Here is a 15,071-nt window from a genome sequence, read left to right as displayed (position 1 = left end):
TATATATATATCCTTAAAGTTTGCGCGTAATTAAAAATTGATAACTTCTTTTATTTCAGTATTTCTCAGGCACTACATTTTTTTCCTGAATTTATAATCTGAAAAATCTAAATTTTAATCGTTTGGTTGTATCTTTGAAACTATCCACATGCCCACCATTAGTAATGCAAATGGTAATAAGATTTCCAATATATTTGCTAGCAGGTTAACAAATTAACAGGTTAATGTCTCCAATCACATTACTTACTAACTATTTCTTAAAAGGAATGAGGTAGAGTTGTAAATACTGAAAAGATATTGCGGTAAAAATAAAGAAATAAGTATTAAGTAGTTATTGAATAGGAAGGCATTCATTTTTTATATCCTCCGCTTAGTTTTCCTTCCGGGTAATTTAGTAGCATTCTTACTACAACTTTTTATTTTTATTAACTTTACTGTATACTCATTTTTCAAAGCGATTAATTAACTTCAAATGTAACTATTTTTAGGATGAACACCTGAAGATGGACGGACAGACCGAAATGTCCGAAGGAATATTTTGTCAATATAAGATTAATAAAAATAAAATAAATAAATTTAAAGGAGTCAAGTCAGAAGAAATAAAGTTTTTTTTTATTCTATCCGAACCTTATAGACAATATTATTTTTAAATTAAATATTTTATAAATATAATTGAAAGCATAAGTTTTTTTTTTAACTATCTTAAAACGAATAATGAATAAATAAGTTTTGAATAAGAAAATGTATATGTAAGAACAGAATTTTGTATGAAGTGAATAATATATAACAATCATGAATACGCTAATTTCGAAATTATTTAGAAAAGAAAATCAACCCCCAGATGAGTATGATTAATTTTAGAGAGGAGTGAAGGCGAGGGGAGTCGATACGAGGGAGAGGGACTTAATGAAAAAGTGAAGCCCCAACCTCTCTCAAGTTGGAGAGAAAATTCGAAAGTTTAAAACCTTAGCCCTTAAATATACAGGGGAGAGTTAGCTGTTCCAAGTCCCGTCTTTATGACTTCTCCAGTCAGCATGTCATCCTCAGCCATAGCTATCTCTTTCTTACCTTTCACCGCTCCGATACGCTCTTCCTTTCTCTGGATCGACTTTTACATGTCTTTATAAACTATACATGTTTTTGTTTTCTTCGGAGGAAACGGTAATAATGCTAAATTGACCTCAGTATAAGTGTTTTTATAGAATGACGAAAGAAAAGAAGTGAAGAGCACTTTCCAACACTTAAATCTTACGACCGGATTATCAAAATCTTAAATCCAAGGAGTGACATATATATAATTATTATCTTCCTTGTCTCCTATTTTTTTCCTAGTTGTTTCAAAATATACATTTTTATAACGAATATTTTTAAAATGCGAATTATTTTAACATTTTTTGAAAAATTTAGCTGCCATAACAATTATTGAAAAAAAAAATATGCGGTGCACATCACACAATTTTCACTTATCACTCTTAAAGTAAAAAATTATGAACAATAAATTGTTATTTTTATTTGGCTATAAAAATTCCTATTTTAGGATTTCTGGAGGTACGAATACAGAACATCATATTTGTTCCTCCAACAGTTCAACATATGACCGGTTCAGCGGTCTCAGATTTTTTTTTACAGTGCAAAGTGCTTTCTATAATTCTCCATTTGTCACTTTTAGTTAGTAATAAAATTCTTTCATGGTTCATATTTATACATTTTGTGTTGAACCATGCGAAATGATTAATTATTTCAAATAAAACAATCTTTCTGATCACTTAAATATAGATTGATATGCTGAGTTTAATCAAAACTATTAGATCCCTTTTGAGAAAAGTGAAAAGTCGCACTTCCGACCAGTCGATTTTGGCATATAAGTTGCTGTAACATCCCAGTCATATATACCCATGTTAAATATGTAATTTCAGTTTCGTAAGACTTTTCGTTTTTGAATTAGGTTATCACGCTGTTTTTCTTGAATAGTGGTGAATCTGACAAAAAATAGTTTTGATTTTATTTTGAAATGTGTGCTTCAAAGATATTATTGTCCCATAGGCAAGGGTTTCTTTCTCTACTGTGGTTCCTTTGTATAATTTTACAAAGCAAGTAGAATTATCAAAAAGTAACACCACTCTACGGTACAATCCATAGAATACGTCAAATAGAAAAGATTTTTTCTTTTTATTTTGTCAAGATGTGCCATTATTCAAGCAAAGTAGCGATACTAATCATTTTGTGAGACTTGGTTATTTGGACACTGGAGACATCTAAACGTTTATTTCCGTTGAACGTTTGTACGATCTAAATACTTCCCCTTACTATATATTCCTTACACCGGTGATTGAAAGCCGCGCATTTTGAAAAATATAAAGCGATATAAAACTACTTTAAGAAATAATTACTTAAAACTCTCGATTCATAAAAAATAAAAATAGTAATAATAAAATTAAATTTTGTTGGTTCCGTAAAGATTCCCATAATCCGTTCAATATTAAAAAAAAAATGCTCTTACCCATAAACATTTCAATTTATAAAAAAATGAATTAAATTAAAAAGGAAACCCCTTAAAAAAAAAAAAAAAAAAAAAAGGAACAGGTAATCATATTATTTAAACTATACTTCAAAACAATTTTGTTGAGTCTTCCCAACAGAAAAAATAAAAACTGTAAAAGTTTCACGTTACATTAGTCTTGAACTTTTCTATTTTCATTCAATACTATCTCCATTTATATTCTGGAAACTGTCCAAAAGCTAGAAGGAACAACTTTTAAGATATAAAAAAAAAAAAAGTTCCGGCTAAGAGAGGAGAATAAGAAGGAATAGAAGATTTTCTATTAAAAGTGTAAATTACTTTAATAATAGAGCCTATAGGGAAGAAGAAAGTTGGCGATAGCCTATCCAAATAATGTTCGTACAGAGAGAATCACTTTCACGAGGTGGGCAATAGAAAGTCGACCGCCTACTGCAACTTTCACGCTCCCTCTAAAAATAAACCTTTTACCAAAGGTCAATGTTAACGTCTTGCGGCTATTTTTAATCCGCACGAGCGATACACAATTACAAGTGCACTATCAATAAATATTTATTTTGTTCAGTATAGGAATAACGAATAACCTGTAGCTAAGCTCATGAGTGGATTTTTCTAAATTACAACAATTAAATACAATCCAAAATGAAATTGATTACTAATATTAATAACAAAACTGTGAAAGAAAGTCGATAATTTAGGCAACAGAAAATGATAATTTAAATCAAATTTTAATTAGGGGTGTGACACTCCTTTCCTCACTGTTTAGGGTCCTAAGTACCTATATAACATTTGTTTCAGGGTTATTCACTAATATTGGCCCGACTTAGGTTTTTATTATTACTATTTATTAGTGTTCTGAGAAAGTCGTCCCCATGGGAACCTATGCAAAATATTTTCAACAACATGGGTACAAAGTTTGATAAAGGTATCTGGTATATTTTAATTTTTTTTTTCCAGACAATCTTACAAATGTTCCAAGCAATATATAGTTTTCGGCTAATTCAAGTAAAAAAAAAAGTCGACTGGTTTCAACAGGAACATGAACAAAATACTTTTTAAAAATATGTGATGTGTTCAATCAGAAAATTTTCCACACCAATTTTGGCTGCTCATTCAAGACAAAAATTAATTTTTATATCATAAATAATAATGGCCCAACTGTTCATAATTTTTTTTTTCTTTTTCAGATGATTACACAATTTTACTAGCTTTGACAATCATTAGCCAAGGCCATTAAAAAAAACAAAAAAACAGAATAGGTAATCTTGGATCCATTCATATAATAATCCATTCATAAGGTAATCTTGGAACAGACACCCAGACCAATGACCAAAAATTCATTTTATGTACTTCGATGGACAATTCATTTAGGTAATAGATCTGCTGGAAATCGCAGATTGAAAATATAATCCAATTACAATACTTTTATTACCTAACAGCTGTAGGAAAATAAAAATTAAGTGATGTGCTCACCACTTTTACACTGCTATAAATAGTTTGCATATTTAAAATATCAAACCTTATATTTTTTTCACATGTACAAAGTGTGTACCGAGAAAGTAGTGCATTTAAAGGAAAAATCAAGATTTAAAAAAAATTTATTAAATTGTGGACCATTTTAAGCTAAAAGTATATTTTTTGTAATAAGACTGAAAAAAAATGTTTGGGTGGGTGCAGAAAGTTATAAAATAAACAAGAGCCACAAAAACACTCATTGATAGTGAGATACCAAAAAGTAACACAAAACTCTTAGTTTTTGAGAAAATGGATTTCAAAGATTCTTTATATTTTATATTAAATCTCAGTTTGGCTTACTTTTCAATCTAATTGTTGAATACTGATTCATTATGATGTAAATATTCTATATTTATGTTTTGAGCAAAAATGAGATATAGTATAAAATAAAAATATTTGGAAATCCCTTTTCTCAAAAATTAGATTTCTGAGATATGTTAGTACTACACTGAGGGTGTGATATGATCTAACATGTATTCTACATTGTATATATAAAATATTATGTAAGTTTGACCTCAAATGACTAAATGATAGAATCTTAATCATATATTATAATTGTTCACAAAGAATGGTCAATATCAATTAGTTTTTAGCGATGATAGAAAAATTAACTATAGCTCTCCCAAAAGAATACAGTAACCAAGACATGAAAACAGAGCCAAGAGGGAAAGAAACTCTAACTTTAGTGAATAGCTAAACTATAAATGATATGTTCACCTTTTATATGTGAAATGAAAATATGAAATAAAACTGTCGGATAAAATTTGAATAAAAACAAGAAATAATTAATAAATGGAAATTCTTGATAAATTTATTTTCGATAATCAATAACCAACCAAGAAGGGAATGTTAGATTCAGTTTAGTGCCTCATGAGTTCACGCTCTATCTGCCATATTACTAAAAGATAAACAACCAAGAAATACAACAAAATTGTCAAATTTAAGTTAAATAATTTTATCTAGACATTCCTAAAGTACATCTGCCAACAGAGAATGAGTACTAACAGAGTCAGGAAGATACTCCTGGGAGGAGCCAATATTATATTATATTATATGAATTTATTATGCCAATCAAATTTTTGGCATAATAAAATGATTTTTAAAATCTATAAATGAATTGATATTTTCATTATTAAATGTCAGTTTTAACAGAAGTTTAAATCGACCTAACTCTGAACTAGCATAGTCTGTTTGAACAAGTTATTTTCATGTCCCAAGCGGAAATTTTCATGTAGCTATTTCTCAAATTTAGATAATATCCTCTTAAAAACCACAATTAATTTATAGATAGCGTGGTTGGTAAAAGTTTATATAAGGTTTAGCTTCTGTTATATATGGGTATATTTTCCCAAGTAAGCCTTCAATACAACATTTTATAGCAGAAAGCTCAAGCATTGATTAATAAAAACAACCTGTTTCAATTATCTGTTACAAATAGCCATAAGACTGAAGCATCGTGAATTTATAGGTAAACTAGGACAAGCTAGAAATCAGACAAGGAAATAAGAATCACGGAAAGTAGTATTAATCACGTTTAATAATAAAAAATATTGTTTTACCTAACCAACTACATCAAAATATATTCAGAAATATCTATATAAAAAAGACAAAGAGCATAAAAAAGAAATTTATATCATTAGGACGAGGTAGAATATTTATAAAACCGCATATTGGAAAAAAATGTGAATATGAAACTATAAATGTGATGTTTGTAAAGAGAGACTTACAAAATAAGCAACACTAAAGATTGGAATAGTTGTAAATTCATGAAGAATGGAAGAGTGGTTTTATGAATTACTTCATAATTAATGGGTTGTAGATAGTTGACCGTAGATTAATGATTGGAGAAGTTTGTCGGGGGAGTGCGGTCAGCAAAGAACAACATAAATAAACAAAACCATATTTATTTATTTTATGCCGACGTTTCGACCTGAGTTTCAGGTCTACTTCCTATGCCACAACCCCTGATGAAGACCTGAAACTCAGGTCGAAACGTCGGTATAAAATAAATAAATATGGTTTTGTTTATTTATGTTGTTCTTTGCTGACCGCACTCCCCCGACAAACTTCTCCAATCATTACTTCATAATTAATTTTTAATAATATTCTATTTCATGCTGTGGTCCCTATAAACTAAAATTTTAACAGGACATACAACAAAACATAGCTACATAACTTACCATGTAAATGGTGGACTCTCAGGTGAACTCAAAGCTTAACTTAAACCTCTTATGAATTGCTCAATACAATTTGCTTTCGAAATCACCAGTGATAAGCATAAAACCCAGGATTAAAAACACAGTTGAAGTGGCTCTACCCTTCCTATCAATGTCAGTATTTTCTAGCATGAGAAAATGTCAATGTGAAAAGCTCATTTTAGGAAATCAATAAAAAAGATGAAAGACAAAAACTAGTCCGCATAAACAAAAATATAGATATGCATCAAAAGTTTTTTAATTGGGACATTCGGCCACAGGTTTTTTAATCTTTAATACAATAAAACTGGGCTTTACTTGTCTGTAACAATCACTCAATGAAATATTGATAATTGTATCTAAAAAAACAAAAAAACAATGCCTATGAAGTTGAAATTATTAATGCTAGTTCCCCTTATGATGTAGATGTGCAAGATTTGACATTGCATCCAGGAGGGAGTATTTTGTAAATACAAATACCATTCTCTCTTTGATTTATTGATCCCTGCATCACAAAAACGCCAATGGCTATAAGCTGGCAATTATTTTATAGATAATATATTATTTTAACATGCTGTCAGTTTTTCAACAGTTGATAATAGGGCAAAGTCTCGTGCTAAAAGAAATCCCTAACTATCTTCCTCCAATCTCTAACATAACACTTTGACCACATTGTCATCAAGCCGTGGGTGGTCACTTTTCTAATTTGTATTCGGAGTGTTGGGAAGAGCTTCCACCATCTACGATTATTCTGTGTCTTGCCACCTTTAAGGATTTTGATACCCTTCCATTTTTTAATTTTTTTTTTATAAACTTTATATTTTGAATTACATAAATGTATTCATTTATTTTACACACTTCCGATAACATTTTTTACATGCTCAAAAAGTTTTTTTACAGTGTTCAGGATTATTTTATGTTGTCTAAATGTTATATAGAAAATGTTGTGATATACAATAACCTTATTCAGTAATTCAGTTAAACAACCTGCAAAACATCCATGTATCAGCTGATTGCATACATAGAAAATGGCATACACGGGTGAAAACAATGTGTTGTCATGGTTAAAAAATAGACTTTATTTGGATTTATTAGATTCAAACTTTATTTGGCTGAATATTACATTTTATACATTATATAATGTATATTTAAATTAAAAAATGTATAAAATATTTTTAAAAAATCGTGCATTCAAGTCAACAACCTCTTAAAAGGGAGTATTAAAAGTTAAGAAACTATAAAAAGGAGAAAAATATGATACATTACAAGGTTAAGGACTGGTTAATTTTTGAATGAATGGATAAAAAAAAATTTGTGGGCCATTAAACCCCACCTCACCGGTTGTGTCTTTAAATTCCACCGCATAACTAATCGCTTAATTTTATTTGTTTACAATGCTCCTCTAGAATTGTATTATTTTATGGACATAAATGTGGTTTTATTTTATATTTTTAGGTGTATCATATTTCAGGTGTATACAAAATTCATTTGCAACATGTTTCAGTTTTTTTTTTTTTTCATTTATTCCAAAATGTAGCTAAGTCTCTCAAAAAATTGAGGTGGTCCTAAACTTTTAATCAGCAGTTTAACTAATGAAGTGTTTTTTTTTATAATAAAGTTCCAAACATTAAAATTTTTCTGAAAAAAGTGTATTAAATGCAGTATACATGTTGATGCATACTTTGTTGATGCACACCACTAGATTCTTTAAAAGAAATATGTGGTAAGAAATAACAGCACCCCAACTGATACAACATAATGTAATTTCAATCTGTTAATAACTCTTGTTCAGTTTCCATTCTCTTCAAACTAGTGTCATCTATTAGCCAGAATCAGATATCAGTCCTTCCTTGATAAACTCCCTAACCATCCAAACAATCTTGTTTCTAACCTTGCTTCTTCAATTTCTTACATTCATACATCATATTCTGTTAGAAGATAAATGAATGATAAGTGTGTTCCAAGACTGCAAAAACTTTTCTGTAGGTATCAATTATAAACAAATAAACAAATCAATCAAAGTTAGGATATGTTTAACAGAAATACGTCAACCATTTTTTTCTACTATATATAATCTTTTCACATTCTTGAGACTGGTTATTATTGCTTAAATTAAATAATCTGTATTCAATTTAAGTCTCAAAACAGTCTTTAATTTCCTTAGTGAAATGAAAAGTTTGACTAATTATGAGGTTTATTAAAGTAAATGAATATGGGACAATAGTCCGGAAACGTGGTGCAAGATTATGATAATTTAGAATAAAATATATTCAAATTGAAAGTTTTTAACTTCAAAAAATTTATTGAAATTGACTTACTAGACTTCCTAAAAAGAAAATCCAGGAATATAATGTTTCCCTCATGAATTTTGACCTGCCAATAACTCAATTTAACAAAATAAACGTGCTAATATTTCTCTAGTAGTTTTCATTCATTCCTTTAGAAAAAAATAAATAACAGGTATCATTTCACTGACTACTACTATTGTTTCCATGTGTAGGCAGCTTTACTTAAGGAAGAACCCATGATGTCCAATTAGGCTGAGGTTTTATTCTGGATTACTTAATAGTTATATCATAGTGGTCCAGCCAATGAATACTGTGATACTCTCCTTCTGGTTAGGACAGAGAGTGAGATGGAGTGGAAAGGAAAGGCAGATAGAATAAAAACAAAACAGTTAGGTCGGTACAACAACCTCCAGGTTCAAAAAAATTGTGGGTCAAAAAAAGAACTTTACAATCTAAGATGCCTCTACATGTTTGCCAAACAATGGCATATTAAAGCATGCACAAGTGTGCAGATGGATTATTTGGATTGGCTGGTACAAGTTGGCCTGAATTTGCGGCCGACACGTTGGGTGTCGGTTTTTGGGCACAAATCAAAGGGCACTTGTGCTCCATCCACATGTTTGTTTATAGTTTGCACTGTTTTAGAACCCCTAATAGGTGAATATGTGTACACCGTGTTTCAATTAATTAAAGAATTTCTCAAACCTTTGGATTCAATAATTAAATATTTTTTAAGATGGCATATTTTAAAATTCTATTGATTCGGTGTAAATACTTTGTTTCAAATTTTGTTAATTACCTTTAGCAGTTTATTTTTTATTTCAAATAGCATAAATATATTTTAATGAAGACATTATATGTCTAGGTAATTAAATAAAAAAGTTTCTGATCGATATTCTAGAACTAAGGTTGAATTTATAGGTTAAGTAGTACTTTTTATATGTATTTTTGTTATTTACAGCCTACATAGCTGATATTAACGTTTCATTTATTTGGTTATACAGTAAATCTAATGAAATAGCAAAAAAAATTCAAAAGATCAAAACAAGCCTGAATATACCATCATTTGATGTTATTTTTCTTGTTTATCAAGCATTAGTATAAGTCTTGGATTTATGGCAAGAGGCAAACTTTTAGATTCAGCATAAATCTACGAATTACAATCTTAAGAGACCTTCAAGACATCCAGTAATATAGTTAATAGTACAGCCAACAACTTACAGAAGCATAAATTATACCCAAATAATACAGAAGCAATTGATCACGAATAAGGGCAACTCAATAGTCTATTGATTGATGGACACTGATTATAATTTTAATCGAGCGATTGTATATATGTATTATTTTTAATAGTTTATCTAAGTCAATGCAAGAAAGTTCAGATCTGAATTTTAATTTCAGATATTAACCAAACATAAATAAATAATTCACCCCACTGAAAAACAAATAACAAACAAGTTCAATAGGTTAATCAAAGCTATGTCATAAGTCACATTACATAAACAATATTGACTATATAGGGAACAAATTAATCAGCACGTAAATAACACATTCAGCTTCTAGATAGTAATTCAATCTGGGTAAGTATGACATTAAACCAGAAGACAGAAAGAAGCTTACATCAAATGATTCATGTATAATACATGATCTGATCAAAATTTAAAAAGAATCCATAGAAAATAACTTATAATATAAAAAGTTCAAAATACATAACAGGCAATATTAAGATATAAGGAAATACATTAAGGCTTTAAGTTCTAAGACCATACAGTTCACAAGAAATCATTTCAAAAAATAAATTCAACTTATGGGACAGAATGTACTTTTATATCGATTAACAGCTTGACAAGTGGGTGTGAAATATTGTCAATAATATTAAGACAATATAATCTTTGCATATTGAAACATGGGGTAGAAGTTACAAGCCTTCGATATCCGAACGAAATGCAAGACTCTTCTAATATATAAATCTATTTTCTACATGTTTAATCCCACTGATATGAGTTGTTTTCAGCATTAAGAGATACATGGAAAAGAACCTACTTTCAAGGGGCCATAAGTAAGTAATGGATTATTAGTATAGGTTATGGTCTTTTTTTTTTTTTATTAAATTATTTTTTATTATAATGTTTCTAATTTTTCATTTACTGACAACTTATAACATATGTGTTATTATGAACTTACTTATTATATGGTATGAAACAAAAAAAATTTAGAATACTTTAAAATATTTCTTCCATATTTTGAGTATATAGTATATATTAAACTTTTTTTCAAAAAATGAATGAGATTTCACCAAATAATATCAGCCATCAAACTTGAAAATCAGTACAGCAGTTCCCTCAAAAAATCTTAACACATTTCTAAATAGAAAGAATAAACTCATTATCCATCTTATGGCTTTTGGTTGAGTAATGAAAATAATTTAATGGTATTTTTTTATTACAGCGGACTTGGATCATACTTCTTAAAAACAGGAATCGTACTTTATTAATCAAATCATAAGGAACGATTTTCTCAAGAAGAGAGAAAGTATAAAATAAAATAAAATATGAAAAGTTTTTAACAGTACCTTGTAAACTGTCTAGCAGATAAGTAATCAGCTTGCTGGTCCCATTGGGCTCATTGTACATCTTTAGACATTCTTTGGAGAGAGGGTTTCCGGCCAGCCCAAGAATTTGTAGTTGGAACAGCTTTCCCAACTCATAAGGAAGAGAACGTAACAAATTGTTATTCAACAACAGTTCCCTGAAAAATATAAAGTTATGAGAACATTGCTTTAAAATATCATTTGTGATGAGTGTATCAGTGAAGTCAAAGAACCTTTGTCCACAAATAAGTTTGTTAAACAAATTTTTCTTCTTTTCACTATGATTTTTATGTAGGGAATTATTACTTATCAATGCATCTTAGTTATGCTTTTTATTTATTTCATGCTAAAAATTGTTCACTGGTTTATTATAATTTTGCAGGTATGAATAATTCCTTATAAAAGTATTTTCAATCTCTGACTATTCATGAATTTTCAAATTAAAGGTTTTTCATTGAACCCCATAGTCTCAATTCCAAAATAATATAAGAAAAAAAAGTGATAAAAATTTGTTTTCTGACTTACTTTAACATATGGGAACGATATAAGGGAATCTAAAGGTCGCTTTCGAATATATGTTAACTTGAGGAGAGAAAATTAAGTCAAAATTGAGTAAAATAAATGTTAAATCACCCAAATGGAAAATTACGGGCACAGTACTACCAATATTACAACATTTAAAAATTTAAAAAGAAACCAGAGAGCAGCATCGTCAGTTGAGAAAAGCTATTACTGAACATCGTTTTTAGATGATTTAAGTTGAATTATGTACTTCCGCAAAAATATTTTATATTATAAAAAAAAAAAAAATTCAATAGTTGGTATTTTGGGTTTTTTAACCTTTTCTACTCTCTTTAGGTTAGGTAGATAAGTTAGTATTAAAAAAAAACTTCAAATATTTTTGGAGTAAAACAACAAAAAATTATTATCAAAAGAAATAATTCAGGTCAAATTTTTACTTAATGGCGATAGATTGTCTCTAATCCTATTATCCACATATTTCAGAAGGTGCGTAATCACAAGCAAATCGAATTTACAGGTAATCGAGTGCGGGAACGTCGTTCCCTCCGAAAAAAATTGGCTCCTTTAGGTACGCGCTTTACAACACAAATCTTAATTCAAATAATCATTAATTTTAATTTAACTTTTGGTAAAAATTGGCTTCCGCCATTTTGGGGGAGCTGAGGTAAACTATTACCTAACTTTTTAGCTATATCTACATTTTTAACAAAAGTATTTAAATTTTTAAAAAATAAAATTGAAAAGTAAAAATAAGAAATTGTATAAATAAATGTATATTCTGATCAATTTTCTTCCATAATACAGAATCCTAAAACGTATATTCATATCATTATCAAATTTAATTCAAACTGAAATGGGCATGTAAAGTTAATAAGGGCTTATATGAACAGGTAATGTTTGATTAGAAAATGAACCTATCACTCAAAGGCTTATCAAGAATGGATCTTAAGGAAAATGTCAGAGGTCAGAACCAAGAACTTGTTGGGAGAATGGTTTTAAGTCTGACTATGTAAATTTAGGTTTTGACAGAGTTCAGTAGGACATATGTAGGCCCCAGACCTTGCTACAATAATTAAATGAGGAGATAGGAGGACAAAATCTAAAATTTTCCAAGAAATATATATTATTAACCAATCCAGATCACCTAATTAACATATCCATAAGTATATATTATTGGCAAAACAGCCCTAAGGACTATGCAACTATGACTCAGGTTTCCTTTTCAATTTCTTCCTCTCTGCTAATCTCCGCTTGAGGACTTCACTGAACTTCTTCTTTCTTTCTTCCGTCCAAGTCCTCCTAAACCAGAATATTTTACTGTCTACCACAAGCACAGCATGTTTAATGAATTTCCAGTATTTTCATAGAATTCATAGAAATTCCATTAATTTCATGCAGTTCTGTTCTATCTCCACTCAAATCCTGTGTAATCCCAAGCCTCTGTGTTTCCAGTTTGATTTGTACCGTGTATCCGTAATTGAATTTTTATTCCATAATCCTACTGAAAATCTTCTTGTTCAATTTCTCCACGGCCATCCTTTACATGTGTCCATAAAACCTAAGCCCTCTTGCCCTCATTTCTGTTTCCAAATCAGGGGTTTCACTGTAAATTTATATAGAAATTTCTCTGTTGGATTTCAGTCTGTATCCTTCCATTGTTATTTTGGGCCCATGGATTCTTCTAAGAATCCTTCTTTCTATTTTCAGAAGTTTCTCTAGACTGGGAAAGAACAGTCTCTGTTCCGTACAGTATCACTGGTTTTACCACAGTACAGTAGTGCCTAAGTTTGGCATTCTTGGAGATGAATTTTTTATTATAAATTCTACTCGTTAAGTAGCATAAATTTTCCAAATTTTTAACCCTGTATTCCATACTTTCTTTCTCTGACAAGTTTCTGCTGATTATTTCGCCAAGTATATAAAACTTTTAACCACCTGGATTTTACTGAATTCTGTTTTGATTTCTTTCTTACCAAAGTTGGGGTTTGTGGTCATAAATTTTGTCTTCTGGAGGGAGATTTTAAGTCCTATCTTCTCAGCTATTCTCTTCAGGGAATTTAACTGTCCAATCACCTCCTCCTCCAACTGCCAATAGGGCCAAGTCATCCGCAAAGGCCAGACATTTTACCAGGATATTGCTCCTCTGATTTCCTACCTTAGCTCCTGAAGTTTCTTTTTCCCATGAGGTCCTCATAGTCTTGTCGAGAAGAACATTGAAGAGAACAGGTGAAAGTCCATCCCTTTGTCTCACACCGGTTCTTATCTGAAACTGTTAGCTAATATTCCCTCTTAATTTTATTTTTGACTTGGTTTCTGTTAATGTTTCTTTCACCAAGTTTATGGTCTTTTGAACGACTCCATATTCCCTCAGGATTTTTAGTAAGGTTTCCCTGTCGATGGAGTCGTATGCTTTTTCAAAATCGATGAAAGATATAAAAAGATTTTTCTGTGGTCAATTTAGATAGTATTTCATGAGAAGCTTTAGACTGAGTATCTGTTCTTGGCAGGATTTCTTTTTCCTGAAACCCCCCAGGTATTCTCCTATTTTGTGGCTTTATCCAGTTCAGTAGGGCCTTAGAAAAGATCTTGTAGGTAACTGGTAACAGAGAGATTCCCCTGTAGTTGCTCATGTCAGTTTTCATGTCTTTTTTGTGAAGAGGATGGATTAGGGCGATTTTCCATTTTGCTGGTATTTTCTCTTGTTCCCAGACGTCCATCAGTAGTTCTGCTAGTTTTCTCTTGAATACCTCATTTGAATTTTTCCACATTTCTGCCAGGATGCCATCTTCACCTTATACCTTATTGTTTTTTAGCCCCTTGATAATTTCCTCTATTTCTTCCTCTTCCAGTGGGTCTGAGTGTGATATATATATATTTTAACTACCACCAAGTCACAACAATATCTAATTTATATACTGAACTTTTTGGAAACACCCCCTCCTCAGCAGGCCAGAATAGGCCTGGGCCTAGCGGTAAAGACTAAACAAAACATATTTGTTTAAATTACAATCAAATATTTCTGATGATGTAAGAAAACTATATTGTAGGAAGATAGTCCGGGTGGCGGTCAATAAAGGTATCAAAATAGTAAAAGAAAACTATTTTGATACCTTTATTGACCGCCACCCAGACTATCTTTCTACAATCTACTTCATTGGGTCAACTATCTTCTTCCAGTTAGAAAATTATTTTCTCTTTTAAAGTTTATTAAGTTAAGTTAACTAGAACTATTCCACGAAGGTATGGTTATCAGATAACAAAGCAACTTAATATGCAAGAAGTTTTAAAAAATTTCAACAATGAGAGTTCTCCAAAATCAAACATGGCAATGGCATTTTTGAAACCTATTTTCCTGGATCCAAGCAACCCATCTCTTCAGTCTACCTATAGCAGCAACCCCTACACCCCATCAATTAACATTTGTTAAGTTTTTCTATTTAATA

At 30.2% G+C, this 15,071-nt stretch overlaps 1 protein-coding gene across 9 annotated transcripts in view; it reads right to left on the bottom strand.

Annotated features, from left to right (window-relative positions):
- The window catches only part of LOC106677846 (CCR4-NOT transcription complex subunit 6-like), a 398,718-nt gene that overhangs the window by 369,881 nt on the left and 13,766 nt on the right, over positions 1-15,071 (bottom strand). For all 9 annotated transcript variants that reach the window (XM_014416006.3, XM_014416008.3, XM_014416007.3 and 6 more), the window contains one exon: positions 11,089-11,264. In XM_014416006.3, coding sequence (XP_014271492.1) covers positions 11,089-11,264 — 176 coding nt within the window. The remainder of the gene's footprint in view (positions 1-11,088; positions 11,265-15,071) is intronic.

The sequence above is a fragment of the Halyomorpha halys genome, unplaced genomic scaffold (genome assembly GCF_000696795.3).
Source record: "Halyomorpha halys isolate HHAL.00 unplaced genomic scaffold, Hhal_1.1 Scaffold110.1, whole genome shotgun sequence".
In the NCBI taxonomy this organism is placed as follows: Eukaryota; Metazoa; Arthropoda; class Insecta; order Hemiptera; family Pentatomidae; genus Halyomorpha; species Halyomorpha halys.
The sequence above is the reverse complement of the archived record's forward strand: the minus strand, read 5'-3'. Positions and strand labels throughout refer to the sequence as shown.